The following is a 27,143-nucleotide window of genomic DNA, read 5'->3' as shown; positions in this document are numbered from 1 at the left end:
TGTGTGTGCACTTTGCACTCTGTGCTACGCACTGCTACATTATCTTGCTACGGCTGTATCTACTTATTCATCAATTCACATGCTACGCAGGAAGTGCAGCGTGCCTTTGTAGCTAAAATTCTGACAGTGTAGTTTTTTTGGCATATTCTTCCTGGATCATAAGTTTCACAGTAGGTTTCTACATGACTGATTAGGTCATTCCCTTGTGAGATGGCTGCTCAGTTTGTCTCCTAAATTGTCTGCACAGGTTAGGAACACAAGAGGGTCTGTATTACTTCTGTTTTACTCAATGACTCTCCATCAAACAATACAATCTGACACACAACTGATATGACACTCCACAGGCACGCAATTTGGTTAGAAGTCACTTGTGAGGAATGGTGTCAAAAGCCTTCTGGAAAACTAAAAATATGGAATCAACTTGAGATCCGCTGTTGATAGCACTCATTAGTTCATTCGAATAAAGAGCAAGTTATGTTTCAAATGAACAGTTTTTCTGGATCTGTGCTGGCAATGTGTCAATAGACAGTTTTCTTTGAGGTAATCCATAATTTTCGAATACTGTATAAGTTTCACACCAAATCAATATCAGTGATACAGGTCTATAATTCAGTGGGTCAGTTCATTTCTTGTGTACTGGTGTAACATCTGCAACTTTTCAGTCCAACCAAGCAGTTATATATGATTGCCAAATGTGGAGCTACAAATCAGCATACTCCAAAACAAAAAGGACCTAACTGATGTGCAATATGGACTGGGAGACTTACCTTTATTAAGTGGCTTAAGATGCTTGGCTATGCAAAGGGTATCTACTTCTAAGTTCTCATGTTGGCAGTTCTTGATTCAAATTCGAGAATATTTACCGCATCTTCTTTGGTGAAGGAATTTTGGAAGGCCTTGGTTAGTAACTCCACTTTAGTGGCACTATCATCAGGAACATTACCACTGCTATCATGCAGTGAAGATATCAGTTGGGTACTGCCACTAGTGTACTTTACACACAACCAAAATCCCTTTGGACTTTCTGCTAATTTGAAGGCAGAGTTGTTTGTGCAAACTACTAAAAGTAACTCACACTGAAAAATGAGCTAAATTTTGAGTTTCTGTAAAACATCAACAATATTGGAGGCTTGCATTCTTTTAAATCTGGATAGTTTGTTTTATCACTTCTGCAAAATTCTGAAATGGGTGCACCAGTAGCTTTGTGAATGACACCTATGACATGATCCACTGAAACCTCTATGCTGCCATGGTGCTCTATCACAGCCAAATAGCTTGCAGTGCTTAGTTAGCTTTATTTAGAATCCCTTTTTGTGGTAGACATGTAGTAGATGATATGGCAAAGTTACAAGAATTAAGTTATTTTCTAGATCAAATGAGGATGATATGAGATCTACAGTAGAGAATTACCTTGATGTGATGCTGAAATGTGTGATCCTACTTGCATTCAGAAGACACACACCTTAGAAGCAGATCCTATAACATTCAATCTTGCAGCCATGTGGTGAAGGAACACAAAAATACATTGTGTAAAGGAACACCAAAAGATACTATGTAGATTAAAATCTCTTAGGATAAATCATTATCAGTAAGTTGTTGAATGAGGTCTGGGAAAACCTGGTAGTAAATGTGCATTTGAAGTGGTAAGTAGGTAAAGCACGAAGTTATTACAAGTGGAACACGCTGTCATACAGTACTAACTTGCAGCTGAATGCTAAGGGTGCTGGGTGGGGAGTGATAAGTATCTAATGGACACAAGAATTTCGCCCATCTCCCTTCATCACTTACATCCTTAATATAAATCTTGTAGCCCCTTAAAAAACTGGAGTCACAGGGCTTGAACTCACATCCTGTGATCTAGGAGTAGCGTCTTTGATTAGTAATCAAAGTATCCTCAGTCCCAGGTTCGAACCCTGCTACCTGTTAAATTTTGAATAAAAATCATCAGCTATGATGACCAAAGACTTCCGGTATAAGAAGTCACCCTCATTCACCAATGGTCTTGTCAAAGAGGACGGAGGGGTGTATAGAGGTTCAGAGCACTCTCTTGCCCATGAGGTGGGAAATTGCCCTAAAGGTGAAGAATCAGCAATGATCAATGGCATGAGGATGCAGACAGCAAAGGAAACCATTGGATTAAAGAGAAAATGCGTACGACACATGGCCAATAACTGAAAAAATTTCATGATGGTCTCTCCATTGTCAAAAGATACTGAAATAGTCCCCCCATTCAGATCTCTGGGAGGAGACTGCCAAGAGGGAGGTGACCATGAGAAAAAGAATGAATAAGCAACAAAAGGATAATGTTCTACAAGTCGGGCCATGGAATGTCAGAAGTTTGAACATGGCAAGGAAGCTAGAATATCTGAAAAAGGAAATACTATGGCTCAATCTAAATATCATGGGGATCAGTGAAGTGAAATGGAAGGAAGATGAGGATCTCTGGTCAGATGAGTAGAAAATGAGGTACTGTGAACAGTTCAGTGACAACGTTGTTCTCAACACAACTGACAGGCAAACCAACACCAACAACGATAGTCCTGGTGTACATGCCGATGTAGCAAGCCAAAGATGAAGAGATAGAGAAAGGATATAAGGATACTGAACAAGTAATTCATTACATAAAGGGAGACAAAATCTAATACTCATTGGGTCTGGAATGCAGTTGTAAGGTAAGGAGTAGAGAAAAAGAGTTATGGGGGAATATGGGCTTGGTAGTAGAAAAGAGAGAGGACAAAGAGTAATCAAGTTCTGCAATAAATATCAAATAGTAACAGCATATACTCTGTTCAATAATCACAAGAAGGGATGGTACACTCGGGAACATGAGGTATGAGAAGACTTCAGTTACATTACATCATGGTCAGGCAAGGATTCCGGAATCACATATTGGATTGTAATGCACACCCAGAAGAACATATAGACTCAGATCACAACCTAGTAATGATGAAGAGTAGGGTGAAGTTTAAGAGACTAGTCACAAAGAATTAGTGTACAAAGTTGTTTATACAGAAACGCTAAGAAATGAAGAGACAAATTTGAAGTTCTCTGAGGCTACTGACACTCTGATAATGATTAGCTCAGTAGGCAGTACAGTTTAAGAGGAACGGACATCTCTGAAGAGGGAATCAAAGAAGACAGAAGTTGGAAAGGAAAACATAGGTACAAGGAAGAAAACTGGGAAAAAAGAGCATTGCAGATGAAATACTTCAGCTGATCAAAGAAAGAAGGAAGTACAAAAATGTTCAGAGAAATTCAGGAATACAGAAATACAAGTCACTTTGGAATGAAATAAACAGAAAGTGCAAGGAAGCTACAGCATAATGTATGTGCCTATTGACAACTCAACACTTCTGCTTTTTGGTGTTCAATCTATACATTGAAGAAGCAATGAGAGAAATAAAAGAAAGATACAAGAATGGGATTAAAATTCAGGGTGAAAGAATATCAATGTTAAGACTCACTGATGACATTGCTATCTTCAGTGGAAGTGAAGAAAGATTGCAGGATGGGTTGAATGGAATGAACAGTCTATTAAGTACAGAATATGGAATGAAAGTAAATCACAGAAAGACAAAAGTAATGAGAAGTAGCAGAAATGAGAACAGTGAGGAACTTAACATCAGAATTGGCGATCATGAAGTAGACAAAGTTAAGGAATTCTCTACTTAGGCAGCAAAACAACCTATGAACGGATGGAGCAAGGAGGACATAAAAAGTGGACTAGCACTGGTGAAAAAGGCATTTCTGGCCAATAGAAGCCTGCTAGTATCAAACACAGGTCTTAACTTGAGGAAGAAATTTCTGAGAATGTATGTTTAGAGCAAAGCATTGTATGATACTGAGATTTGGACTGTGGAAAAACCAGATCAAAAGAAAATCAAAGCCTTTGCAATTTGATGCTGCAAAGAATGTTGAAAATTAGGTGGACTGATAAGGTAAGAAATGAGGAGGTTCTCCGCAGAATTGGTGGGGACAGGAATATATGGAAAACAGTGACAAGAAAAAGTGACAGAATGATAAGACATCTGTTAAGCCATCAGAGGATAACTTCCGTGGTACTATAGGGAACTATAGAGGATAAAAACCACAGAGGAAGACAGAGATTGGAATACATCCAGCAAATAATTGAGGACATAGGATGCAATTGTTACTCTGAGATGAAAAGTGTGGTGTGCGTACTGTAAGACCTTCGGTACACACACCATTAGATTATTTGACTTGTCGCTCTAATGAAGTAGGCCAGTGTCAGCAATATGTCTCGTGGTCTTATTGTGGCATGTTTATCTTCTGCTCTTAGGTCAGACGATAAAAATGCCTCTTGCACGCTTAGAGTAGCAGATTGACGGTGACCAAAATTGACAATATGAAGGTCCTTTGGTCTTGGTACGTTAATCTTATTCTCACATACCTCCGATACTTGACAAAGTGTCTATACATTTATCTTAATTGCTATGTACAGGAATATGATAATCTTCTTAGGTGCAGACTGAAACTTTACTATAGACTGGTACAGACTAATGCAGACTGGTGCAGACAAATGCAGACTGACTAATCGGAGGTCTGTACACTTGTTATAATACCTCGCGCGTTCAGGTATCACTGCGCGAGTGTGATCCGCGAGGAGAAAAGGTTCTACATTAGCAGCAATCTCATTGGCTGCGTTACATATTGATACGCGGATCGGCGGAAGCAGAATTTGGTCTGTCTCTAAGGCAGCGCCATCTCGTATTGCGCAGATGGACAAACACTGCACCTGCGCTGTTGAGCTTAGCGGGGCGCACTCTAGTGGGAAAATTGTGTACGCACTGACTACACGGAGAAAGATTGGCAGAAGAAAGAAATTTGTGGCAGATCACTTCAAAACAGTAAGTATACATAGGTCATCTCTGTTTCATGGACAATTTGGCAATGCCTACTTCATACTGTATCACATTTATATTTCAAATAATATGGTTGAACCAATGCCATTTAAAAAGACCTTAGAGGATTTGGGATAAAAGTGCTTACTTTCATTCAAATGAAGCCTACCTTAACATACTCTGATGACAAGGGTGTACTGAAGGTAAACAAACTGGCAGCAGTTTTCTCTGGCATGTTATCAACTATTTTCATTATATTACATATCTCCATGATGCCTTCTAGTCTCATTCTTTCTGCAGTTCTGCTTTGTCTATTTTCATTACATTAAGCATGCCACAATACCTATACTTGAATTAAGTGTCACGTGCAGCTCAATTTTTATTGGATACGTCGAAGTTTCCTATTTACTTACTTGCTGAGCCATGCTGTGTCAACAAGCAGTGCCTCATTTCTTATTCACATTATGGATTTAAGTGTACCACCCAAAGCTTCTGAACCTTTGGTTATAAGGAACTATGATACTTTATCAAACAACCATCCTTCAAATTTTATTACTATAAACACATTTGAACAAAAATAACTACTTTTTAAAAATATAATAAAATTAGATAGATCAAAAAATCTACTCACCGAGTAGTAGAAGACACATATAAGAGATATGGAAATACGCAAGCTTTCAGAGGCAGTGGCTCATTGTTCTGGCAGAACGGTTGAAGGGAAAGTAGAGGGATGAAGGAGAAGAACATGTGAGGTTTAAGAACTGGGGAGAGTTGGGGAAAAGTTGCAAATCTCGTCTGGTACAGTTATCAACACCCTGCCTTTCATTTGTATCAAATTCAGTAAGTCTCCCCTGCTTTGGTGACTTTTCAGTAACTCTACCAATATCCTAACCCCATCATTTCTTTTCCCTCATCCCTCTTCCTTTCCCTTCAACCCTTCTGCCAGAAGGCCACTAGCTCCAAAAGGTTGCAAATTTCAATGTTTTTATACATGTGTTCTCCTGCCACCGCTTGGTAAGTGGATTGTTTTTAATCCGCTTGGTGAGTAGATGTTTCTTAATCTATCCAATTAAATTATAATTTAAAAATTGAATATTTTCATTGATACTTGATCACAAAAAGTGCAGCTTTAAAATAATATTAGTTATTAAGCATGCATGTTCATACTAATCCTGTTAGTACACAACACATTGCAACCTTTAATTTTTAAATCTGTGGCTGGGTAACTAATTGTCTCTCTGCCAGAGTGATACTATCCCAGAAGTCCAACATTTGTAACCTCCAATCCCTACCCACAGCATCTTCCAAGAACCTCTCACCTCAGTTCATCTCCCTCCTCTCCCCAACATCTGCCTTCTGCATGCTCCCCAAAGTCTACAAACCCAATAATCCTAGACACCCCATTGTAGCTGGCTATTGGGCTACCACATAAAGAATTTCCACTCTTGTTGACCAACAATCAATTGCCCAAAACCTAGTCTCCACACCAAAGACACTAATCATTTCCTTTACCAACTGTCTGCCATCCCCACATCTTTACCTCCTAAATCCATACTCACCATTGTTGATTTCACCTCCCTATACAATAACATCCTCATGCCCATGGCCTTGCCACTATCAAACACTATATCTCCCAACATCCTTCAGACTCCAAATACACCACCTCTTTCCTTATACACTTTACCCACTATATCCTGAGCCGCAACTACTTTTCCTTTAAAGGGAAGGTTTACAAAAAAATCTGCGGCCTGGCCACTGGCACCTGCATGGCAATCTCCTATGCCAACCTGTTTATGTGCTGCCTAGAGGAAATCTTCCTAGCAGCCCAAACTCCTGATCCCTAATATGGTTCAAGTTCGTACATCTTTGTGATTTGGAGTCAAGGCCAAGAGATCCTATCCACATTCTTTCACTACCTCAACATCTTTTCTCCCATCCACTTTACCTGGTCCTCTTATACCAAATGTGCAACAGTCCACAAACATATTTTCCTTGCCATATACTCTCCCTCCCTACCTCCCCCCCCCTCTCTCTCTCACACACACACACACACATACACACACACATACACTACTATCACATGGCAAGAAACAGCTACAAATGAGTGCCCCCTCATCACCTAGTAACACCTTGGACTGGATCTCTCAACCTACACTCAAACAAAGGACATCCTACCCAAGATATTTCCTACCCCTCCTAAAGTGGTGTTCGTTGCCTGCCCAACCTACATAACATCCTGGTCCATCCCTATACCACTCTCACTCCCAGGCCCTTGTCTGCCCAATCCATCTACCCAGCATCTCCTACTCCAGTCCAGTCACAGGCTTATTTTACCCCATTAGACTCCAGGCCCCCTGTGAAAGCAGGAGGAATGGCACCACCAAACTGCTGCTGAGAAGAAAGTTGACCAACTAGTGGCACAACATGAAGCTGAGCACAACATGATCAGTTTCAATGGCTGCTTCACAACCTGAGCCATGTAGATCCTTTCCTTCACCACCAGCTTCTCTGAGCTGCACAGGTTGTAGTTGTCCTTACAACGCATCCTCCACTCCTGTAATTGTCCTGGCCCCACTTTCAGGTAATCCACTGTCCCTGCACCCTTCACCTAACAGTTTCCCCTTCCTCCATCATGTCCCCATCCCAACTGTCACAGAATAAGTCCACTAGCAAGTTTTCCTTCTCTTGTATGTGCCTATTGACAACTCAACACTTCTGCTTTTTGGTGAGTGGTCCCCTTAATTCTAAAGTATTTACCTTCAACAACAACTTTCCTACAACAAATACATATATTATGAGGTCTTTTCTCAGTGTATTTGTGTTGTGATAAATAACAGAGGGAAGAATACAACACAAGAGTTTGAAAAGTGGTGCTGCCGAAGAAGAAATCTGAAAATAAGAGAGGTGAATCGGATACTTAGGATAGGTATATTGTATCGAATTGGGAGCAAAGAAATGTATGGCACAATTTGTGTAAAAGATGAGACTGGTTGACAGGAACATCCTGATGCATTAAGGAATAGTTAATTTGGTACAGGGCGGAAGTGGGAAAGGGGGGGGGGGATGGGGCAGGGGTCAAAAATTGTAGAGGGAAACCAAGACTTGATTATAGTAAACAGGTTTAAGTGAATGGAGATTTTAATAGTTATTCTGAGATGAAAAGACTTGCACAGGATAGACCAGCAGGGAAAGTTGCGTCAAAGAAGTCTTTGGATGGAAAACTGCCACAACAATGATGAGCAGCACTGAACATGTTTGCCCCTAATAAATTTCCTAGCTATACTCTGAGAGACTTGTTAACTTAAATACAGCTCTGAAGAATATCTTATTTATATAGTATCATGAATGAAAAAATGGACGAAAAATTAAAAAAAAAAAAGATTTTATACCTGTAACTGTATTACTTCGAGAACAACATATTGCTGCCCATCTTGTCCTTCAACTGCCATCATTTCTGATTCACTATCTTCGTCATCTTCATCCTCATCCTCACCAGCCATTACTTCAACTTGCTGACCATCAATGATCTGAAAAGAAGAAAACGTCCATGTTTCAAAAACATTATTAAAAAAGAAGTACTGATAGTCAGTAACAAAGATTCTACTAAAAGCAGGTTTCTCAAAATATAATGAGATTTTAATAAAAAAAACTGGAGCACAATAAAAATTAAATGTTTTAGAAATGCTAACCTGGATTTTCTTTTGACGTCCGAGTTTGAGAGCAAGAGCTTTTTCTTGCGCTGAAGACTCAGGATCGTGTACTGCCATGTGTCGTATGAGATTCCCTTTGTGCCTGAAAGGTCGGCCACATTCTGGACATTCATGCGTTTTTTCCCGTGGAGGTGGAGGAACATAGTTAGGGTTGTGATAGAGATTCTGATGTCGCCTCAGAAGCTGCTTCTGTCGAAATGACTGCAAACACAAATTAATTTTTTCCCCATTCTGAAAGATAATGAACTACATAATTACCATTGAAATTCAGTTTCATGAAATAAGACAAATGACTACTGAGCTCAAAAAATGCCACCTTGTACTGCAGTAAAATGTGTGCTGAAACACAAGATTTCAAATAAAAGTCAGTACAAAACAAAAACTTATGTTTCCAAAAGTTACACACACCTATATATAATATTCATACAAATAGAAAGATCTTGTGTCTAGTAATGGTTACATCCCTATTTGATTTTTTTTGCATACTCATTAGCTACACAAGTGTGGCATTTAAATTGCTAAGATGATTTTTAAGAACTTTCAGTGAACAACAAATAGACATCTCCACTGATGGCCTCTCCTTGCCCCATATAGAAAACACTATTAAGCATGCATTCATATTTTTTTTAGGCTGTTAACATCTCTTTCAAACACTAACTGAGGTCAAAATGTCAGTTTCATACTCATTCTACAACATTTCAACAAAAATTGTGCAAATGATCAGTGGAACATGGAAATAACTTACAAATTTTAATCTGTCACAAAACATTAATCCCAATGTAATACAGAAATTAATCAGGTTTAGCTTTCTTGTACAGTGCCATAATGAATTGATCACCCGCAAACATCTCTAGATTTTTGAACAAAGATGTGGAACAATTTTGTTTTCACAAAATAATGTCATTTTTTATCTCTACAAATGAATAAAAATGGTAAACCTCTTTGATGCTTTTTATGCAAATAGTGACAGCTTTTCTTTCACAGCAATTTCCTAGCAGATTCTCTGTTATGTTTGATGCCAGTACTGGAACACAAATTCTGCAGTAATTTTAAGGTTGTGTTTGTTGCATTCTTGACCTCTGAGTGAGCACAATGCATGGCAGAACAAAGAGAATCAGTACAGGTGAGTTCAGTTATTGAATAGGACTATTCAGTGAAAACTCTTAATCAGACAGTTGGTTGAGCTATGGAGTACTGAATATCACACTAGGAAAACTATAGGCAGTGCCATTTTTGCTCCTATTGCATGCAGAACATGCTTCTTGGTTTGGTAACAGAGAAGGGTATTATAAACCTGCTTTGTAAATGAAATGTAGCTATGCTATATGAAACTGAAGCACAGGCACTGACTTTCAAATCTTACGTGTATGAAGAAAACAAGAGGGCCAGTCCATAATTTCTCCTTGTCAATATACACTCAAGCAGTGTTAAGTATATAAATATTTTCTAAAGATTGTTTTGACTTTTTTGTTGTGTCACGTCTTTTCTGTTTGCACTGGCATGCAAGCAATGTTTGCTCTATCATCTGATCAATAAAAAGCAACCATCTTTCATAACAGAATAGGATTTCAGCAATAAACTGTCAATTGTTGCAGATCAGCTGTTCAAACGATCACTTATAGTAATTCATGTTGAAATTAAGCTCACAAAATGTTTCAAAATATGCTTAAAAATTACAACAGGTTCTTGCGTACTTACTTGATCACACTGATCACACTGGTAAGGCTTCTGATCTGTATGTATAAGCATGTGGGACTCCAAATGTCGATGAGAGATAGATGCATATGGACAAAGATCACATTTGAAGCACTTCTCTCCCTCATGCGATTTATTATGAATCTATAAACATATACAGAAAAATACTGTGTGTTACTTAATTATTCAAAATATCAATCTTAACTGGTAGAGGATATTACAATTATGTATAAATATCTGATGCTTCTTCCACACAAGAAACAAAACCTAAAGCAAATTTTTATCAAACTTTCAAACCAATTTTATAAATGAGTACTATTCATAGTCTATCTTTCAAATCTAGCTCATATTTTCCAAATACATACTTTCTCAAAGCTTCAAGGTAGACTAATCAGTACCTAAACCTGTATATATTTCTAAGAAGCACTTTAATTTAGGCACATCTCTACAAGGGATGCATTACTTTTTTAAGGAGAAAAAATTGGAAGAAGGAAATCAGATTTGAAAGAAGACTGATATAAAATATACAAGTGTGTCCCAAACCATAAAATTAATTTTTCCATTAGAACATGGTGAAACAAGGGTCTTTGACTGTCTGGAAAAGCTGCCAATTTCAGAAAAAGAAATCTTATCAGAGCCTTTACCGACAGACAATATCCTAGCCAGCTCATTCATAAGAAAAGTCTCCAATGCCATCTGCTACTCTGACACAAGTAAACATACTAACAAGCCACCGACCAGCACTCCTCTGATCACCCAGGCCTTGAAATTCACAAATACATCATCCACCAGGGCTGTGACTATTTCGTCATGCACTGAGATGAGGGATACCTTACCCAAAATCCAACCCACATTCTCCAAAACAATGTTCTTCTGCCCACCCAGCTACAAAACATCCTTGTCCATCCCTCGTCTAATCCTACTCCAAATCCTGCACCTTATGGGTCATTCCTTCATGGTTGGCCCTGGTTAAAGACCTATCCCATACATCCACCCGCCACCACCTACCACGGTCCAATCCCAGGCATTTCCTACCCAATACAAGGCTGTGTCACACAAAAAAGCAGCCATGTTACATGAGGTCTGTTCAAAATTCCACAAAATTTTTCTACACTTATATTTTACTTATTGTGCATGGTCTTCGAAATACTCTTATTCACAATTGATACACTGCTCCCAACACTGTTTCCACTTTCAAAAGCAGTCTCGGTATGCCTCTTGCTGTATAGTGCGGACCGCCATCTGCTAATTTTCTTTAATCTCATCTAATATTGAAAATCTTTGTCCTTTCACTGGGGCTTTCAACTTTGGAAAACAAAAATGCCTGAAGGGGCCAGGTCTAGAGAGTACCGAGAATGAGGCAGCACAGTTTTTTTGTTTTTTGTACAATAGTCACACACCAGCAGGCTTGAATGTGCATTATTGTGATGCAAGAGCCATGAATTGTCTCACCACATTTCAAGCCATTTCCTTCTCACATTTTGTTGCAGGAGTCACAACACGTCCTGACAGTACCACTGATTAACAGTTTGTTCCTGTGGCATGAATTCATGATGAACTAATTCTTCAAAGTCACAGAAAACTATCAGCATTGCTTTGACATTTGCCTGACCTGACAAGCTTTATTTGGTCTTTGAGAACCTTTCCCAACCCATTGTGAAGATTGAACCTCGGTCTCAACATCATAACAGTAGACTCACATCTTATCATCAGTTACGATTCTCTTAAGGAAAATCTCTTTCTCATTTCTGCGATCCAAAGCTCTTCACAGATAGCGAGGAGAAGGTTCTTGCCTTTTTCTGCAATCTGTCAAACAGTCAGTCTTTGATTGGCATGTACAATTTCGTTGTCATTTCTGACATGAGTGTCAGTAGGCATCAAAGGGCATCCTGAAGGATCATCTTTAACTTCCGTCCAACCAGTTTTAAACTGTGTGAACAATCTCTAACACCAAGTACAGCTTAAATAGTACTCATCACTGTATGCTACCTACGTCATTTGGTGTGTCTCTGTAAAGGTTTTTCTGAGTTCACACAAAATTTAATGCAGCTGCATTGCTCCTCTAATTCTGCCATCTCGAAATTCACAAGCTGTGTGACACAATGTTCTACTCAATACAGCACTGAACAATAACTAGCAGACATACTACAATTATAGATTTCGACCATTAAGGCCTTTTTCGAAACAGGCACACATACACACATTCAAGCAAACGCAACTCATACACATGACTGCAGTATCAGGCAACTGAAACCACAATGTGAGCAGCAGCACCAGTGCACGACGGGAATGGAAACTGGGTGGGACTAAGGAGGAGGCTGGGATGGGGAAGAAGAAGGATGTATGGTGGGGGTGCTGGACAGTGAAGTGCTGCAGTTTAAACGGAGGGCAAGGGAGAGGTGGGGAGGGGGGGGGGGGGGAGTAGTGGAAAAGGAGAGAAATAGAAATAAATAAAAAGACTGGGTGTGGTGGTGAAATGACGGCTGTGTAGTGCTGGAATGGGAACAGGGAGAGGGCTGGATGGGTGAGGACAGAGACTAACGAAGGTTGAGGCCAGGAGAGTTATGAGAACGTAGGATGTATTGCAGGGAAAGTTCCCACCAGTGCAGTTCAGAAAAGCTGGGTTGGTGGGAAGAATTCATATGGCACAGGCTGTGAAGCAATCACTGAAATGAAGGATATCACATTTGGCAGCGTGTTCAGCAACAGTATAGTCCACTTGTTTCTTGGCCAATGTTTGTCGGTGGCCATTCATGAGGACAGACAGCTTGTTGGTTGTCATGCCTACATAGAATGCAGCACAGTGGTTGCAGCTTAGATTGTAAATCACATGACTGGTTTCACAGGTAGCCCTGCCTTTGATGGGATAGGTGATGTTAGTGACTGGACTAGAGTAGGTGGTGGTAGGAAGATGTATAGGACAGGTCTTGCATTTAGGTCTGTTACAGGGGTATGAGCCATGAGGTTAGGGATTGGGAGAAAGGGTTGTGTAAGGATGGATGAGTATATTGCGTTAGTTCGGTGGACAGCAGAATACCACAGTAAGAGGGGTTGGAAAGTTAGTGGACACGACATTTCTCATTTCAGGGCACGACGAGAGATAATCGAAACCCTGGTGGAAAACCTAATTCGGTTGCTCCATTGATGGGAGGCCGGATGGTGGGCCTTTGGGAGGTGGTGGGAGACTGGGAAGATAAGGCATGGGAGATTTGTTTTTGTACAAGGTTGGAAGGATAAATACAGAACCCAGAACCACCATCCTATATAAAAGATACCAATCATTTTCTCCACCGACTCTCCACAGTTCCTGTCCCTTTACCACACAGTGCCCTGCTCATCACTATTGATGCCACCTCCCTGTACACTAACACTCCTGCTGCTCATGGCCTTACCTTCCTCAACGCCCTACAGATTCCAAACCCACAACCTCCATCCAAGTCGTCATGACAACTATATCCTCACCCACAATTACTCCTCCTTTGAAGGTATTACCTACAAACAAATCCAAGGTACGGCTATGAACACCAGATGACACCATCTTATGCCAACCTATTTATGGGCCATCTAGAGAAATCCTTCCTAAAAACCCAGAATCCCAAATCCCTCACCAGGTTCAGATTTATTGATGGCATCTTTGTTATCTGGATCGAAGGTGACAACATCCTATCCACATTCCTCCAGAACCTCAACAACCTCTCCCCCATTTGCTTCACCTAGTCCTACTCAACTCAACAAGCCACCTTCCTAGCTGTTGACCTCCACCTCAAAGATGGCTATATCAGTATTTCTGTCCATATCAAACCTACAAACCAGCAGCAGTATCTCCACCTCGACAGCTGCCACCCATTCCATATCAAGAAGTCCCTTCCGTTCAGCCTAGCCATCCGTGGTCGTCGCATCTGTAGTGAGGAGCAGTCCCTCTCAGAATATACCGAGGGTCTCACTGAAGCCTTCACTGACCATAATTACCCTCCTAACTTTGTACAAAAACAAATCTCCCATCCCTTAAGTTTCCAGTCTCCTACCACGTTCCAAAGTCACACCGTCCAGCCACAGAGGGGCATTCCCCTTGTAACACAGTACCACCCAGGACTGGAGCAACTGAATTACATTCTCTGCCAGGGTTTCAATTATCTCTTGTCGTGCCCTGAAACAAGAAATGTCTTGCCCACTAGTCTTCCCACCCCTCTTACACACAGTGGTGTTCCGCCGTCCAGCAAACCTACATGATATACTCGTCCATTCTCACACAAGCCCTGCTCCCAATCCCTTACCTCATGGCTCATACCCCTGTAACAGACCTACATGCAAGACCTGTCTCATAGACCTCCTATCACCACATACTCCTGTCCATTCACTAACATCACCTATCCCATCAAAGGCAGGGCTACCTGTGAAACCAGTCATGTGATTTACAATCTAAGCTGCAACCACTGTGCTGCATTCTATGTAGGCATGACAACCAACAAGCTGTCTGTCCTCATGAATGGCCACCGACAAACATTGGCCAAGAAACAAGTGGACTACATTGTTGCTGAACACGCTGCCAAATGTGATATCCTTCAGTTCAGTGACTGCTTCACAGCCTGTGCCATATGAATTCTCCCCACTAACCCAGCTTTTCTGAACTGCACAGGTGGGAAGTTTCCCTGCAATACATCCTATGTTCCCCTAACTCTCCTGGCCTCAACCTTTGTTGGTCACTGTCCTCACCCATACAGCCCTCTCCTTGTTCCCATTCCAGCACTACACAGCCACCATTTCACCACCACTCCGTCTTTTTATTTCTTTCTATTTCTCCCCAATTGTGAATCTGCATTCACAATTGCATTTTGGATCCCGTGCGCTTGTGGGTAGAGCAAACCAAAGACTGCGATTCATTGGCAGAACACTTAGAAGGTGCAACAGGTCTGCTAAAGAGACTGCTTACACCACGCTTGTCTGCCCTATTCTGGAGTATTGCCGTGCGGTGTGGGATCCACATCAGGCGGGACTGATGGATGACATTGAAAAAGTACAAAGAAGGGTAGCTCATTTTGTACTATCGTGAAATAGGGGAGATAGTGTCACAGACATGATACATGAATTGGAGTGGCAAAAATTAAAACAACAGCGTTTTCGTTGCAACGGGATCTTCTCATGAAATTTCAATCACCAGTTTTCTCCTCTGACTGCAAAAACATCCTGTTGGCACCCACCTACATAGGGAGAAATGATCATCATGATAAAATAAGAGAAATCAGGGCTCGCACAGAAAAATTTAAGTGCTCGTTTTTCTCGCATGCTGTTCGAGAGTGGAAAGGTAGAGAGACAGCTTGAAGGTCGTTCATTGAACCCTCTGCCAGGCACTTTATTGTGAATAGCAGAGTAATAACGTAGATGTATGTAGATGTGGAACAAGGCATTTTACATTCAAATCACTAATTAATTTGTAAATTAATGTTGAGCATTTGTAAGTTCGTTAAAAAAAAAATACAGATGTGAATCAGTAATTCCTTCTCATCAGCTTTTAAGAGTTTCCAAGGAGAAGCTCTTTCAGTTTGTTTTCATATTTTACTTTGCTGCCTGTTAGACATTTTATATCACTGGGTAAGTGATCAAAACATTTTGTTGTAGCATTGTGCAGCCCTTGTTGTAATGGAGACAATCTAAATGTTGAGTAATGAATGTAATTTTTCTTTCTGATATTGTAATTATGAACATCATTGCTCCTTTTGATTTGTAGTGGATTATTTACTACAAACTTCATGAAGGAATGAATATACCATGAAGCAGTAGTCATAATGCTCAACTTCTTTAACAGATGTCTACAAAATGATTGTGAGTGAGCACCACATATTATCGTTACAGTGTGTTTATGAGCAACAAAGACTTTCTTTCTTAAAGGCGAATTATCCCTGAACATGATTCTACATGACATTATTGAATGAAAATATGCAAAATATGTCAACTTAATGATTTGTCTCTTCCCAAGATTTGCAATGATTCTAAATGCAAATGTGGCTGAACTAAGTTGTTTTAGGAGTTTCAAATAATGCCTTTTCCAGTTTTAATTTTCATCAGTATGGACACTTAAGAATTTTGAAGTCTCCATCCTATTTATTATTTCCTCGCCATGAGTTACACTTATCATTGATGTAATACCCTTAGATGAGCAAACTGAACATGTTCCCTTTTCAAAACTGAGTCAAGACCTTTCGTAGAAAAGCTGTCGATGATACTTTTAAGAACATTGTTTACCATTTCTTCTGTTTATGTCTGTATGCTTGGACTGATTACAATACTAGTGTCTTCTACAAAAAGAACTAATTCTGTTTGTACATTAGATGGAAGATCATTTACATATATGAGGTAGACACAGAGCCTTGGGGAACCTTATGTCATTTATCCCCAGTCCGAATTATGTATACTCTGCGACGGAGCACTGTGCACCAGTATGGCTAAACAGTAGTCATGTGAACAAAATCAATGTTGAACTTAACAACACCATGTACATTATTTCAGGAACCATTAGGTCTACACCTAACATATGGCTACCTGTCCTGAGTTATATACCATCCCCAAAAATGTGACAAGAAGCAGCCTTGGTCAGGGAATACAACAAGAACGAAGTAAAATCTGAACTACTGGTACACATCGATATACCTGATCTGAGTATCAAGAGGCTTTGTTCAAGACATCCTTCTCTTGCTCTCAACAGCCTCACTGGGACTGACATCAACTCTTGGAGATGAGAATGGCTCCAAAATACCCCAACAACTTGCCACCTAATGCCTTGTATTACTGAGGCAGTTCCTGGGTTTGATCAGCCCCACAAGGTCTGATCAACTCTGAATGATTAGGAACAGGGCATGGAAGATGTGTTGGCTCACTCTTCAAATGGGGACTGATGTCTTCACTAGCAAGTGACTGTAGCGCACCTAAGCAGACCATCCAACACATCAGAGAAGAATGCAATGTCACAGCATTTGGTGGGGACTATGATGAATTCCTCATGGCATCCCAAAAATCCATTGAATATATACAAGGAGCTGATGTTTGTGAATATATGTAATGTCATGTAATGTAGAATAATGTGATCCAATACTGAAATGTACTTAAAAGCCATACGCTAAATAAATAATGTCCTCAGACTATATTGGTTGAATTACTAAGTACAACTCTTTGAATTATTTTGGTTAGATATGACATTATCCAATGTCTAACTATACCATCAACCCCAAAAAACTTCAATTTAACTAGAACAATACAGTGAAATGTTTCGACAGGTCACAGAAAACATCAACTGGCACTATTTTATTTTCGAATGCTTGTAAAGTTTGGTGAGTGAACATGTAAATGACATGCTCTGTAGAACAACCCTTCTGAAACACAAACTGCGATTTGCTGAGGACATTACTGTTGCTAGTGAGATACTATTAAAGAATACACCACCTTCTCCAGAATTTTGGAAAATGATGTCAGCAGTGAAACAGTATGGTAGTTACTAACCATCTCTCTTATCACATTTCTTAAAGAGTGGTTCAACAATGGCACATTTCAATCTCTCTGGAAAACTGGCTTGATTTAGTGATGCATTACGTATTTCAGATAAGACCAGATTTATTACATGGGGAAAAAATCCTTAGTTGTGTTTCCAATAAACGCCATCAAAACCAGATGACTTTTTATTTTGTTTATTTTTGAGAGAATGTGTAACTTTCTTAATTTCAAAAGGAGAAATGGTGATACATTCATAAGAGTGTTACTTTTTCAAGATACTCCTGTAATTTTTCTCCTCTACCATTTGTCCCTACATTTTCTACTATATTTAAGAAATTATTATTAAATATATTTGCTACCTGTGACATACAATTTACAGCCCCTCCACTCAGTTCAAAAGTGGTGTTACTCTGGTTTGGGACTGGCTGTCACATCTTTCGTTATACTACATTCCATATAGATTTACGTTTGTTGGTGGAATTACTTATTTCTGACATTACGAGCATGTTCCTTGATTTTTTTAACAACCTTTCTCAGTAATTTTGATTTGTTTTTGTAGTATGCAACTACTACAGGACCTCTACTTGTTCTTGCCAACAGACATATTACCCTTTTCCTTTCACAAGATACTTTAATCCCTCTAGTGATACGTGGTTTTTTACATGGCTGTTTCATGTCTTTTCCAATTAGTTTAAATGAATAGCTACTTTCAAATAATGTCTTAATTTATCATGAAACAGATTAAATTTAATGTTAGCATTTGGTTCATTATAAATTTCATGGGAAATGGATAGGTTAAAGTTAGATATAGTAGGAATTAGTGAAGTTCGGTGGCAGGAGGAACAAGACTTTTGGCCAGGTGAATACAGGGTTATAAATACAAAATCAAATAGGGGTAATGCAGGAGTAGGTTTAATAATGAATTAAAAAAATAGGAGTGCGGGTAAGCTACTACAAACAGCATAATGAACGCATTATTGTGGCCACGTTAGACACAAAGCCCATGCCTACTACAGTAGTACAAGTTTATATGCCAACTAGCTCTGCAGATGATGAATAAATTGATGAAATGTATGATGAGATAAAAGAAATTATTCAGGTAGTGAAGGGAGGCGAAAATTTAATAGTCTTGGGTGCCTGGAATTCGTCAGTAGGAAAAGGGAGAGAAGGAAACATAGTAGGTGATTATGGATTGGGGCTAAGAAATGAAAGAGGAAGCAGTCTGGTAGAATTTTGCACAGAGCATAACTTAATCATAGCTAACACTTGGTTCAAGAATCATAAAAGAAGGTTGTATACATGGAACAATCCTGGAGATACTAAAAGGTATCAGATAGATTATATAATGGTAAGACAGAGATTTAGGAACCAGGTTTTAAATTGTAAGATATTTCCAGGGGCAGATGTGGACTCTGAGCACAATCTATTGGTTATGACCTGTAGGTTAAAACTGAAGAAACTGCAAAAAGGTGGGAATTTAAGGACATGGGATCTGGATAAGCTGAAAGAACCAGAGGTTGTACAGAGTTTCAAGGAGAGCATAAGGGAACAATTGACAGCAATGGGGGAAAGAAACACAGTAGAAGAAAATGGGTAGCTCTGAGGGATGAAGTAGTGAAGGCAGCAGAGGATAAAGTAAGTAAAAAGACGAGGGCTGCTAGAAATCCTTGGGTAACAGAAGAAATATTGAATTTAATTGATGAAAGGAGAAAATATAAAAATGCAGTAAATGAAGCAGGCAAAAAGGAGTACAAACGTCTCAAAAATGAGATCGACAGGAAGTGCAAAATGGCTAAGCAGGGATGGCTAGAGGACAAATGTAAGGATGTAGAAGCTTATCTCACTAGGGGTAAGATAGATACTGCCTACAGGAAAATTAAAGAGACCTTTGGAGAGAAGAGAACCACGTGTATGAATATCGAGAGCTCAGATGGCAACCCAGTTCTAGGCAAAGAAGGGAAGGCAGAAAGGTGGAAGGAGTATATAGAAGGTTTATACAAGGGCGATGTACTTGAGGACAATATTATGGAAATGGAAGAGGATGTAGATGAAGACGAAATGGGAGGTAAGATACTGCGTAAAGAGTTTGACAGAGCACTGAAAGACCTGAGTCGAAACAAGGCCCCCGGAGTAGACAACATTCCATTAGAACTACTGACGGCCTTGGGAGAGCCAGTCATGACAAAACTCTACCTCCTGGTGAGCAAGATGTATGAGACAGGTGAAATACCCTCAGACTTCAAGAAGAATATAATAATTCCAATCCCAAAGAAAGCAGGTGCTGACAGATGTGAAAATTACCGAACTATCAGTTTAATAAGTCACAGCTGCAAAATACTAACGCGAATTCTTTACAGACGAATGGAAAAACTGGTAGATGCGGACCTCGGGGAGGATCAGTTTGGATTCCGTAGAAATGTTGAACACGTGAGGCAATACTGACCTTATGACTTATCTTAGAAGAAAGATTAAGAAAAGGCAAACCTACGTTTCTAGCATTTGTAGACTTAGAGAAAGCTTTTGAAAATGTCAACTGGAATACTCTCTTTCAAATTCTGAAGGTGGCAGGGGTAAAATACAGGGAGCGAAAGGCTATTTACAATTTGTACAGAAACCAGATGGCAGTTATTAGAGTCGAGGGGCATGAAAGGGAAGCAGTGGTTGGGAGAGGAGTGAAACTGGGTTGTAGCCTCTCCCCAATGTTATTCAATCTGTATATCGAACAAGCAGTAAAGGAAACAAAAGAAAAATTTGGAGTAGGTATTAAAATTCATGGAGAAGAAGTAAAAACTTTGAGGTTCGCCGATGACATTGTAATTCTGTCAGAGACGGCAAAGGACTTGGAAGAGCAGTTGAACGGAATGGACAGTGTCTTGAAAAGAGGATATAAGATGAACATCAACAAAAGCAAAACGAGGATAATGGAATGTAGTCAAATTAAATCGGGTGATGCTGAGGGAATTAGATTAGGAAATGACACACTTAAAGTAGTAAAGGAGTTTTGCTATTTAGGAAGTAAAATAACTGATGATGGTCGAAGTAGAGAGGATATAAAATGTAGACTGGCAATGGCAAGGAAAGCGTTTCTGAAGAAGAGAAATTTGTTAACATCGAATATAGATTTATGTATCAGGAAGTCGTTTCTGAAAATATTTGTTTGGAGTGTAGCCATGTATGGAAGTGAAACATGGACGATAACTAGTTTGGACAAGAAGAGAATAGAAGCTTTCGAAATGTGGTGCTACAGAAGAATGCTGAAGATTAGATGGGTAGATCACGTAACTAATGAGGAGGTATTGAATAGGATTGGGGAGAAGAGAAGTTTGTGGCACAACTTGACTAGAAGAAGGGATCGGTTGGTAGGACATGTTTTGAGGCATCAAGGGATCACAAATTTAGCATTGGAGGGCAGCGTGGAGGGTAAAAGTCGTAGAGGGAGACCAAGAGATGAATACACTAAGCAGATTCAGAAGGATGTAGGTTGCAGTAGGTACTGGGAGATGAAGCAGCTTGCACAGGATAGAGTAGCATGGAGAGCTGCATCAAACCAGTCTCAGGACTGAAGACAACAACAACAACAACAACAACAACAACCAGGCCATCTCTTGTAAACTATTCAAAAAATAAAGTGCTGGAGTCACTAATTATTCTAAATGATTTCCAGTGAGTTAGTTATCCTAGCTAACTGTGCATCATGATCAGACAGAGCATCTGTTACTGGATAAACAATTATTTTCTTGCTCTGAATTTCACTAAGGAAAACATTATCAATTAGGGTCCTATTGACTTCATCCAACAATTTTGGAAAATTAATTACTGAGATCAAATTGTAGGATCCAGATAAGGTTTACGGATAATTTTTCCTAACAGAATCCTTTAGAAAATTTACACTGAAGTCACCATAGACTATTAACTGCTTGCTGCTGTCTGTTTGATAGTACAATATGGAAACCAGATTCCTTATAAACTGCCCAAAATTTCCCTGTTGGGATCTACATACTGTTATAATTAAAAGAGAAATATTTTATTTTTCTGTATTAATTCACATGCACATACTTCTACGTTCTGATTACTAAAAAATCTACTTGTCTCAGCAGAAATTAATCCATGAGAAGACAGTAACAATTTAGCAAAGGAGACACAACTGATAGATAAGTAACAAATGTATTACAGTATTTGATGTACTGCCATTCACTGTAAAAATGACCCACTGAATTGCAGACAGACACAACAAAAATACTGTTACACATTACAGCTTTCAGCCAAAGCATTTTTCACCAAAGAAAACACACACACACATTGACACAAGCACGCACACCTCATGCAAACATGACTGCTACTACCTCCAGCTCCAAAACGAATGCAACTGTCACAACAGCAATCTGTAATGGGGCAGGGAAGCGGGAGGGAGGCAGGGTACAGGTGGGGTGAGGGAAGAGTGCTGTATGGTGGGGCATACAGGGACTAGATGCAGCCTGATGAGACTGCCAGGTGCAGCATTGGGAGGTGGGGTGTGGAGGAAAAAATGGGGAACAGAAAAGGAAAGGAGGAAAGACGGGCAGGTGCACCGGCAGAGGCCTTCACACAATTAGTGGGAGGGGATGTGAAAAGGAAGAAGTGGACAGTGTGGGGGCAGTAGGTTACGATAGCTTGAGAAATTGATAATTTCGGGAGCAGAGAATGTGTTGTAAGGATAACTCCCATTAGTGCAGTTCAGACATGCTGATGGTGAAGGGGAGGATCCAAATATAAAAAGCCGTGCAATAGTTTAGGCAGAGCTGGTGTATGACATGGCTACTTTCACAGGTGGCCCGGCATTCGACAGGGTAGGGTAAGCCTGCAACAGGACCAGAACAGGAAGTGTAAGGTAGGCAGATTGGCAGATCTTGTACCTGGATTTTCCACAGGGATATGATCCCATGGACTAGGATGTTGTGGAGGTTAGGTGGGAGAAAGAACACCATTTTAGGAGTGGTGGGAATGCTCTTGGGTAGGACGTCCCTCATTTCAGGGTAAGATGATAGGTAACGAAAGCCCTGATGATGGATGTGGTTCAGTTGTTCCAGCCCAGGGCCGTATTGGTTGGGAAGAGGGCACTCTTTTGTAGTTGGCTCTTGGGGGTGGTGGGGTAATTGGGCGTGTGTGGGGAAACGGCACGATAAATCTGTTTGCGGACTAGGTCCGGGGGATAGTGCCTGTGTGTGAAGGCCTTAGTGAGACTTTCAGCATACTGGGAAAGGGAGTTCTTGTCATCATAGATAAGCCATCTCCATGTGTCCAGGATGTGAGGGAGTGATGTTTTGGTGTGGAAGGGGTGGCAGCTGTGAAAATGCAGGTATTGTTGGTGGTTGGTGTGTTTAATGTCGACAGATGTGAGGATGAAGCCAACAGAGAGGAGGAGGTCAACGTCCAGGAAGATGACGTGCTGGGTTGAGGAGGACCAGTTGAAATGGATGGGAGAGCAGGTGTTGACGTTGTTAAAGAGGGAGGATAGGGTGTCTTGTCCCTACGTCTAGACCAAGAGGATATCATCAATGAACCTGAACCAGACCAAGCATTTGGGAGACTACGAAGGTTTCCTCTAGATGGCACATAAACAGGTTGGCATAGGAGGGTGACATATGGATGCCCATGTCTGTGCCATGGATTTGTTGGTATACCTTCCCATCAAAGGAGAAGTAGAACTAGTGTTAATATAAAGTTAGTTTGACGCATGGAGAATTAAGGCTGTGGGTTTGGAGTGTGAAGAACATTGGGAAAGGTAGTGTCCAAATGCAGCATGACCATTAGCATGAGGGATGTTGGAGTATAGGCAACTGGCATCATCACAACAACATGAATCTTCCATTGTTTGAGTATTTAATAGATGAGGGTGGTTTGAAAAGTTCTCGCAGTGGAATAGAAAAAAAGTACTTACATCACTGAAACGTTTTTAATTTTTCAATGTAATCTCCTTGTAGATTAATGCACTTGATCCATTTCGAAAATGAGTTTCCTCTATGCCTGCAAAATAGTTGTCAACTCTAGCTATCAATCTTCATCCTCCAAGAAAAAAATTCAGTTTTAGAAGAGATGGAAGTCTGACAGAGCCATATTAGGTGAATAAGGTGGGTGTGGCAACAATTCATGTAATTTTGCGATGGCAATGGCACGTGTGTGCACCCATCTTACAGATAATTTTTTTCATTTCTAATTCTTCAGTTAAAATGTGACATACCAATTCAGATGACATCTGGCAAGCATGAGCAATTTCACACACTTTCAATCAGCGATCCTCCATGACAATTTTATGCACTTTTGCAATGATTTCTGGAGTAGTTACAAATCGTGGCCGACCACTGCGCGGATCATGATCTAAGCTCTCCAGACCAAATTTAAATTCATTTGCCCACTTGGCAACAGTTGAATATGAAGAAGCAGAGTCCCCCAGGAAATTGGCATGAATGTCCTTTGCCTTTATACATTTCTTTATGAAATACTTAATCACTGCTCGAATCCCGATTTTTTCCATCTTCGCAAATCACTATGCGGGAACAACAACTTGCCACATCACCACCACAGCTCTCTTCCAAGAGCACTTATGTGGCACATGTTTACAGGCAACAGTCCAATGAATATCACGTGAACAACTCATTGCGCTAGTGCTGACCTATCATGGTGATGCCAATAACTTTTCAAACCACCCTCATACCTTCATGTTTAATGTTGTACAATGACAGTTGGTGTTTGTCTCAATTACACAATGCCAAGTATTCAATAGTCAGCATGAATAAGTACACTCCTGGAAATGGAAAAAAGAACACATTGACACCGGTGTGTCAGACCCACAATACTTGCTCCGGACACTGCGAGAGGGCTGTACAAGCAATGATCACACGCACGGCACAGCGGACACACCAGGAACCGCGGTGTTGGCCGTCGAATGGCGCTAGCTGCGCAGCATTTGTGCACCGGAGCCGTCAGTGTCAGCCAGTTTGCCGTGGCATACGGAGCTCCATCGCAGTCTTTAACACTGGTAGCATGCCGCGACAGCGTGGACGTGAACCGTATGTGCAGTTGACGGACTTTGAGCGAGGGCATATAGTGGGCATGCGGGAGGCCGGGTGGACGTACCGCCGAATTGCTCAACACGTGGGGCGTGAGGTCTCCACAGTACATCGATGTTGTCGCCAGTGGTCGGCGGAAGGTGCACGTGCCCGTCGACCTGGGACCGGACCACAGCAACGCACGGATGCACGCCAAGACCGTAGGATCCTACGCAGTGCCGTAGGGGACCGCACCGTCACTTCCCAGCAAATTAGGGACACTGTTGCTCCTGGGGTATCGGCGAGGACCATTCGCAACCGTCTCCATGAAGCTGGGCTATGGTCCCGCACACCGTTAGGCCGTCTTCCGCTCACGCCCCAACATCGTGCAGCCCGCCTCCAGTGGTGTCGCGACAGGCGTGAATGGAGGGACGAATGGAGACGTGTCGTCTTCAGCGATGAGAGTCGCTTCTGTCTTGGTGCCAATGATGGTCGTATGCGTGTTTGGCACCGTGCAGGTGAGCGCCACAATCAGGACTGCATACGACCGAGGCACACAGGGCTAACACCCGGCATCATGGTGTGGGGAGCGATCTCCTACACTGGCCGTACACCTCTGGTGATCGTCGAGGGGACACTGAATAGTGCACGGTACATCCAAACCGTCATCGAACCCATCGTTCTACCATTGCTAGACCGGCAAGGGAACTTGCTGTTCCAACAGGACAATGCACGTCCGCATGTATCCCGTGCCACCCAACGTGCTCTAGAAGGTGTAAGTCAACTACCCTGGCCAGCAAGATCTCCGGATCTGTCCCCCATTGAGCATGTTTGGGACTGGATGAAGTGTCGTCTCACGCGGTCTGCACGTCCAGCACGAACTCTGGTCCAACTGAGGCGCCAGGTGGAAATGGCATGGCAAGCCGTTCCACAGGACTGCATCCAGCATCTCTACAATCGTCTCCATGGGAGAATAGCAGCCTGCATTGCTGCGAAAGGTGGATATACACTGTTCTAGTGCCGACATTGTGCATGCTCTGTTGCCTGTGTCTATGTGCCTGTGGTTCTGTCAGTGTGATCATGTAATGTATCTGACCCCAGGAATGTGTCAATAAAGTTTCCCCTTCCTGGGACAATGAATTCACGGTGTTCTTATTTCAATTTCCAGGAGTGTAGCTGCAAAGTACTTGTCTTCTGTGAAGCAGGCCAGTCAATTCACTGATTTAGCAGAAGACAGACTGAGTCACAGTAATTGCTCTTGTCTCTGAATAAGGCACTCAAGTTAGTGCATCTAACAGGATAAGAACAAGATATTAGGCAGCTCTTTTCTCATGAAAGGGTAATGTTCTAGTGTAATAGATCTACTGAGGAAGCACTATAATTAAAGGACATGCAGAGAAGGCTAGTAGTGGGTCATTTAATCAATGGAACTGTAGCGAAAGAGGTTTTGGTTGAGCATAGTTTATGCAAAGTGTTAGCCACAAAACTTGCATGTAAATGCAATTGGCGGTAAATAAACTTGTTTCGAGGTAATTAAGAATTTATTTCACTTTGCTATAGTGACAGATCATCATTGCTATGGCAATTTTAATATTGACTTCTTGAATGATGGTAGCACCCAGAAAGCCTTTATAAATTGGTTGAATTCTTTCAATCTTCATTTGAAAGTAAAACCTGCAACTAGAATTACATCCCAAGTAGCCACTAACGTAGACTGTGTTGCAAACTCTCTACGCCTAGGATTCTCAGAGCACAATGCTATAATTATATATATTCAAGGTTACCACATGGGAATGCCTTAGTCAAAAATGTAGTAGGAGAAAGTAGAAACTCTTCAGAAAACAATATTCTAAATTTTCTATCCTTCATGAATAAAGAAAATTGGCTGAAAGTCTTCCAATCACCAAACAGTAGATGGTAAGTAAGAACCCTTCCTAAACATTTTCTCCGATTACTTCAATTACCAGTTTCCTTTAAAATTATAAAAAGTTGTGCCTGGTTATTCCAGAAAGTGGATCACTTTAGGCATTATAACTTCCTCCAAAAGAAAGAGATAGCTTTTCTCCCTGAGAAAAACTAACTTTGGCAGGAGTGTTCAGTTTAAAAAATACTTCACTGCTTATAAAAACATTTTCAGAAAAGTTGTCAAGGCAGCCAAAAAGCTTCATTATGACATACTTCTTAAAAGTTGAACTAACAAAAGTAAATGTATGTGGCAGATATTTAACTCTAATACAGGTAGGACAAAAAACATTACAAATAGCAATAACCTAGAGATAAATGGAAGACTGATTACTAACAAAAAAGAAATGGCTCGAGGATTTAACTCCTTCACAAATTCTGTTTGTTGAAACCTTACTAATCACTCA

The 27,143-nt window shown here is 40.7% G+C and overlaps 1 protein-coding gene across 32 annotated transcripts in view; it reads right to left on the bottom strand.

Annotated features, from left to right (window-relative positions):
- LOC126266845 (transcriptional repressor CTCF) overlaps nt 1–27,143 on the bottom strand; it is a 147,792-nt gene that overhangs the window by 39,038 nt on the left and 81,611 nt on the right. For 19 of the 32 annotated variants that reach the window (XM_049971434.1, XM_049971428.1, XM_049971446.1 and 16 more), the window contains 3 exons: nt 10,271–10,411; nt 8,552–8,773; nt 8,252–8,389 (listed from right to left, as the gene is read on the bottom strand). In XM_049971434.1, the coding sequence (XP_049827391.1) occupies nt 8,252–8,389; nt 8,552–8,773; nt 10,271–10,411 (501 nt within the window). Of the gene's footprint in view, nt 1–8,251; nt 8,390–8,551; nt 8,804–10,270; nt 10,412–27,143 lie in introns of all 32 variants that reach the window. The other 13 variants (XM_049971420.1, XM_049971415.1, XM_049971419.1 and 10 more) reach the window with 1 other exon arrangement.

This window comes from Schistocerca gregaria, chromosome 4, assembly GCF_023897955.1.
Source record: "Schistocerca gregaria isolate iqSchGreg1 chromosome 4, iqSchGreg1.2, whole genome shotgun sequence".
Classification (NCBI taxonomy): domain Eukaryota; kingdom Metazoa; phylum Arthropoda; class Insecta; order Orthoptera; family Acrididae; genus Schistocerca; species Schistocerca gregaria.
Note: the sequence above shows the minus strand (reverse complement) of the source record. Positions and strands in the feature narration are given on the sequence as shown.